We start from the raw sequence: 6,710 nt of genomic DNA on the forward strand, positions 1-6,710 counted from the left end.
AGAGCAGATGGGTTTGTGTGGTACGTACCTCATCATGGGGTGTATCACCCAAAGAAACCAGGCAAGTTAAGAGTAGTATTTGACTGCTGTGCTAGCTACAAGAAACAGTCACTTATTACAAGGACCAGACCTCACAAATAGTCTCATTGGAGTGTTATGCAGATTTCGCCAAGAAGAGGTAGCATTTGTATGTGATATTTCTGCAATGTATCATCAAGTGCATGTGTCTCCTGAACACAAGGACTTGATACGCTTTTTGTGGTGGAAAAATGGAGATCTGGACAAAGAAGTGATTGAATATAGAATGACTGTACACTTGTTTGGAGCTATTTCATCACCAAGTGTTGCAATTTTCACATTAATGAAAACAGCTGATGATAATGAGCTTGAGTTTGGATCTGATGCAGCTAAGTTTGTCAAAAATGATTTTTATGTAGATGATGGGTTAAAGTTTGTACCAACTGCAGCTGAAGCTATCCAACTGATTAATAGCAGTAAGGCAATGTGCATGAAAGGAGGCTTCAAGCTTCATAAGTTCTTGTCCAACAGCAAGGAGGTACTGGCAGCCATCAGTCCAGAAGAAATGGCAGGAAGCATCGAGAGCTTAAATCTCAGCAAGGACTCACTGCCTATTGAGAGAACACTTATTTGTAGTTTAGTAACCCCTAGCAAAAGGCGTCACTTCTTCAATCGTTTGCAACTTGTAAACAACCACAGACTCAGAGGCCAGGATGAGAGGTGACCGAGGTACAGTATCATATTTCAGTATATCTATAGTATTCTGTTAAATGTATGCTTGTAGTACAGTATGTGAATGATGTATCATGACATTAAGACGTCCTTGAAGATGACCTAATCTGCTTGATTACTGATTTATGCAGTTATAAGAAGTTAAATGTTTGAGCTTGTTTCTTAGACAAAGAAATTATTACTTTTCAGTTTTACGGGAATGACTGGGATTGAACAGAATACAAGAAATAAAATGTCAAGAAAGAATCCTGGTAGTTTCCCTGTAAAGCCCCTTGACTTGGCCCTCTGAGACACTATATATACCTGTCCTGTGTAGAGCGTGTATGGACTAAGGTTAGCTAGGTCTACGTACATGTCACGCAGAAATATATTAGCTAGGGCCTTGTACATGACCCGCGCCTACCTAAGCTAAGGATCAGGAGATATACCTTCATACGTGTCACGCATCCCTTCCCCCTATCCCCGTCCTCGTGGGACCTACCCTCCCTAGGCTCATTAACCTCCCCCCTGGTGACCGGTGTAAGACGTTATATATTCTCGAACTGTATGTAGACTAAGGCTAGCTATATATATATATATATATATATATATATATATATATATATATATATATATATATATATATATATATTGTCCTTCGGGCACATTGGATATACTGAACTGTGTTGTCTGGGTATATTGCACTTCACTTGCCTGACATAGCTGTGGAATATTTACTGTGACACTGTGTGGACATAACCTCATATCAGAAAGGTGTAACTCCGTGGAAAGGTCAGACTTGCTGAGCTAGGTAGAGAGCCACTGTTGTAAACACTATTTTCAGCCATTGTAACTCCTGTGTTTTGATCACAGAACGGTGTGTGTATTTGTTATTGATAATATACAAGTGTGCCTTTGACCCGTGGTGTTTGTGTTTTCCATCCTTGCTGATACTGACCCGGTCGGGAATAAAGAACCCAGAACCGCACCGTGTCTGGAACCGAGAAGTCGGGGACCAGAATACGTGGCATAATAATAAGAATGGTAGTGTTTGAAATGAGGAGGATCAGGATAAGCCTCGAGTCGCGTCTCCAGTAAACAGACAACATACGTTTTATGTAAAGCTAGCAAAATACTTAGATTTAGTAGTACTCCCAATAGACCTACAATTCCACTGAATAATATTAAACATGATGGTTTAAGATTTATGGGAGGGGCCTGTGTGCTAAGCTTTCTTTGCCTGCTATCTGGCGAGTGACAACCGAGGGACCGATCCCAGATCTTGTTAACTGAAACCTCCATTGATTCATCAATTATGAGGCTCACAGACCCCCTCGAGGAAGAGCTGTGTTGTCTCTCTCTCGCTGGAACAGGAGTAGGATAAACATGAGGAAGTGATTGCTTCAGGGTGGTAAAATTAAGTTCTTTAGACTTGTCTGGTCTCTTTTCGGGTTTTACCGACGGTGAAGTAGTGGCAGCCTGAGAGTAAGAAGACGTAGGGGTATCAGTGAAAGAGTTGGAACGGGAAACGAGTGGATTTGAGGAGACAGAGTGATTGGCGTTAGTATCAGGTTCAGGGTCAGTTTGTGTCTGGACAGAGCACATCACAGGACGAGACATTACCGCCGAAGCACAGGAGGTAAGTAGTGTGGGAGTTGCATGCAACGCCCGCACCTTTTTCATAGCTTCGTAGTAGGAAATACCCACAGTTGCCTTTACCGTGCAGACCTCCTTCTCCTTCCACTTGGGACAGTCCCTTGAAGAGGTGAGTGAACACCCTTACAGTGAAAACAACACTGTTCTGGATGTAGTGTCGTCCACTATGTGACCAGAACCTGCACATTTACCACATACAGAAACGGTAGTCCGACAAGCCTTTACACTGTGTCCATAAATCTGACACTTAGCACTTCGAAGTGGGTTATGGGTGTAAGGTCTGACTCTAACAATTTCATAACTGACTTTAATCAAATCAGGGAGCATGATCTTGCCAAAAGTCAAAACAAGGGTAGCTGTCTTCGTCCTCATGCCCTCCGCAAATCTAGTGATGAAATGGGTATCAGTGACATCTTGCTGACCTAGTTCACGTATGATATCCTCCTCCTCCACACACATGAGATCCCTGCAGGTGATAACACCCTTACAGGAATTCATGGAGTGCGGGATGGACGCCTGAACATCATACGAGTGGATCTTGCGCAGCTTGAGCAAGTCTCGAACCTGAGACGAATTTAGGGTTTTTACAAGGAGGTCTTCGTCTGCAAGTTTTGTAACACGTTCAACCTCACCAGCACAGCCATCAGGCACCTTCCTGACAATGAAAGGATTGAGGCTCGCCAGGGACATTGAACATAGGGCATGAATTCGTACATAGCTAGCGTTATGTACACTGATATCAAGCGGGGTACATGTCTGGGGTCTGTCAGTCCGTGTCAGTGTCATAATCTTATCCTGCATCTACGGCGCTTTAGCATTCTTCAGTCATAAACTAGCCAGTTCTGTACTTTGCCTGTTGTCCATTATACTGTAAAAAGATTAAAGATTGTGGTACAGTACAGCAATATATATATATATATATATATATATATATATATATATATATATCCCATTGGAGCCCAGTGTCCTCAATATGGGATGGAACTGGGAATTTTCAAAAGTTAAAGCAGGGAACCCCCGGGTAGGGACATATGTGCCGATACACGGAGGGCGGTATGCTTAGTACCCTCCCAGTACAATGTTTTGCCCAGGAGCTCTGGGATCCAATGGGTTTTATATATATATAACACATTATGTGTGTGTTGAGGGTGGGTTGGGGGGGGAGCATGGGTTTCACGTGAGGCGTCCTGTATATTGACTGTTTAGGATATGGCAACCATGTGGGAGGGAATCTTTATATTTATATAGAGACTCTATAGTAAAGGAATTGCAAAAAAATTAATATAAATCTTAACCCTGGACAGGCATGCCTTGATGAAATTCACCTGGTGATGTAACAACACTGTATTATACACATGGCTCCTTTATATTCAAAACATTCTCTCTCAGTAGTTGCATTGTGTGTTGAGACTTGGTGTTAGGTGGGTGGGTGACGCTCTACACCTCGGTCTTCATATATTGTTTACAGTGGTTGGGTGATTTTCACCCGGCTATGCCTATTGTGTGAGTAGCATTTTTCACTTATTGTTTTCTGATAAAGGAGCTAGCAGCCAAAAAAAAGATTACTCTTGTATATATTTAGCTATCAACTTTTAAAAAAAAATTTTCAGTAATGATCTCAGGATTTTTTTTTTACATTGCTACCTCATTAAATTTTCTTAACTCCTTTTATCAGTATGAACAAGAGAGGTTATACCACACTAATACCAAGTTTCATGAATATTGATCAGAACATTTTTTTCTTCCAGGGGGGGTGAATAATACCGAGGTATGCCTGTTGTGTTACTAAAAAAGACCTATGCCTATTGAGGGTTAAATCAGGATGAAATAGTTTCAGGAATGAATGTAATTATTTTCTTATAGTGAAGCTAAGATGACCATAATACTGTCACTTACTATCGCAAGTTTCAGGTTTGGGTACAGTTACAGCAGGCTTGGTTTTCAGCTCTTCATCCAAGAAATTACGAATTGTATTTTCAGCTCCATTGGAAAGGAACCCATTGCTTTGGAAGAAGTTAGTAGGAATTTTATTTCATTATCAAAGTTCGGCCAGTTGGAATTATCAGTCTTAATTGCGTTTATTTTGAACATATCAGGAATGAAAGACAAATAATGTGCCGAGGCCAGTGAATGTTGGTTTATGATAACTAGATGTAGTGAAAGATATATATATATATATATATATATATATATATTCATTCATTCATCGCCTGACGCCATGTATCCCAAATGGGGTGGCCAAGGGCTTAGAGTTAATTGTTTTACAGGGAGGGGCACTAATCCTCCACCAACCCCACTTGACACGTAGGGAGAACGTTATGCCAACAGCATCTGGTGTTCCCAGGCGGTCACCCATCCAAGTACTAACCAGACCCAACGTTGCTTAACTTCGCTGATCGGACGGGAAGCGGTGTACTCAACGTGGTATATATATATATATATATATTGTGTGTGTGTGTGTAATGTTTATATATACAGGGTGATTCACGCGTTTTTCCAGAAACTCTGGGAAATACAAGCTTACGCAATTCTAAGCATAAAATACTCTGTAAGTGTAGGTGATTAATGTAATGGTTTACAAGTGGGGAAATTTTCAAATCTGACAGACATGTCAGCGGGAGATGGCTGGGCTGGCGGCGACCGTGTTTTGTAAAGTTACTCAGTTTTCTTTTAAATTTTACACGTTCTTATTCTGAATTAAACTGTTCTTTCATTAATCATCAGGTATCACAGTGTGTAAATGGAACAGCCGAGTGACGACGAGAGGCAGTTGTGAAACACTGAAGTACTGTACACCCGCCACACCAGCCTAACCGCTGCGCACAACTGTTACTGCGGAGCAATTTTTCTCTGGTTTTGGCTTTTTTTCCACACCACCCATGAGGTAAAACTCTAGGATCGTTTTTTTTATTGGGGTTTCCCCAGGAGGCCTAATCCTCTCTGAAAGCTCTGAGTTGTTGATAATGAATACAGTTGAACTTACAAAATTAATGTTCAAAGTGACCGCCATTAGCTGCTATGCACTTCCTTGCACGATCCAACACAGACTGCGTAGCCTTCCTCAGAACTGCTGGGTTGTTCCTAATAATTTGTGCTGTTTCCTTGATTTGATGGAGTTCTTCTCTGCTGGTTATCTTTTTCTTGTGTGCCAGTGACTTCATGTGTCCCCAGAGGCGAAAGTCCAGTGGTGTTAAATCTGGGGATCTTGCGGGCCATGGGGGAGGTCCTCCACGGCTAATCCATCGATCTGGTTATTCTTGATTATGGTATTCAGTCACTTGTCTGCTGTAGTGTGGAGGCGCCCCATCTTGTTGATAAATGATACATCGCCGTGTCTTCAGAGGCACATCTTCAAGTAACAAGGGAAGTTCATTTCTGAGAAAATTAATGTAGACATCTCTTGTAAGCCTCCCCTCAAAGATATGAGGTCCAATCAGCTGGTTGTCAAGCATACCGCACCACAAATTAACTGAAAATCGATGTTGAAAGTTTCGTTCAACCGCTTCCTTGGGATTTTCTTTCGACCACCAATGTGCATTACGAGCATTATGTGATCCACTGCGGGTAAATATGGCTTCATCAGTGAATAAAATGTACTTGCACAGCTGAGGATGATCTGCTAGCCAAGTACAGAAATCCAGTCGATGAGCAGAATCCCCGGGTTGTAGATACTGAACTTGTATGAGATATGGGTGCAGACCTTCCCTCTTTAATGTTCTCCATACCTCCGCTTGTGGAACACTAAATCGGGTTGAAATTCTTCCTGCGATGTACCATTCCTACTAAGCGTCGTACCTCATCTTGCCTCTCCATGCATTCAGCTGGGGCTCCAACCCCAGGAAAGCAACCTTTGTCTGGGAGATGCTGGTAGACATGGTAAAACACTTTTGCATCTGGGCTCCTTCTGTTTGGATATTTCCGTCTGTATTCTCTTGCTGATGCTTCAGCATTGCCATTGCAGAACCCATAGATAAAAACCATATCTGCATACTCCACATTTGTAAAAGTGAATGGCATTGTAATGAAATGTGAATGAAACCGTCCCTGGAATAACCAACACTTCCACACTCGCCTAGCCCTTGGCGGGAACTGTCGGTTTGAGCTCTGAGGTACCTCATCTCATATCACTGGTTGCCATGTTTACTCCTTCAATAGTAGATTTATTTGTCACTTTAAAGTGACATACTTTTCAGTGTAGAACAATTACTTGACGATTAATGAAAGAACTGTTTAATTCAGAATGAGAACAACGTGTACAATTTAAAAGAAAACTGAGTAACTTGGCAACACAGCAAGGTTGCCGCCAGCTCGCCGCCGTGTTGCCA

The 6,710-nt window shown here is 41.9% G+C and overlaps 1 protein-coding gene and 1 pseudogene across 1 annotated transcript; one reads left to right on the plus strand and one right to left on the minus strand.

The window, feature by feature from the left end:
* The first annotated feature begins 205 nt into the window (after window positions 1–205).
* Window positions 206–742, plus strand: LOC145417115 (uncharacterized). Its single transcript, XM_080285899.1, has one exon. It carries the CDS (start codon window positions 206–208, stop codon window positions 740–742), a length of 537 nt encoding a protein of 178 aa, XP_080142025.1.
* Window positions 743–4,704: 3,962 nt separating this feature from the next.
* LOC145417287 (5S ribosomal RNA) lies at window positions 4,705–4,823 on the minus strand (annotated as a pseudogene).
* Between the last annotated feature and the right edge of the window lie 1,887 nt (window positions 4,824–6,710).

Source organism: Coenobita brevimanus, chromosome 109 (assembly GCF_032717465.1).
Source record: "Coenobita brevimanus isolate Jiangsu-jjx chromosome 109, ASM3271746v2, whole genome shotgun sequence".
Classification (NCBI taxonomy): Eukaryota; Metazoa; Arthropoda; class Malacostraca; order Decapoda; family Coenobitidae; genus Coenobita; species Coenobita brevimanus.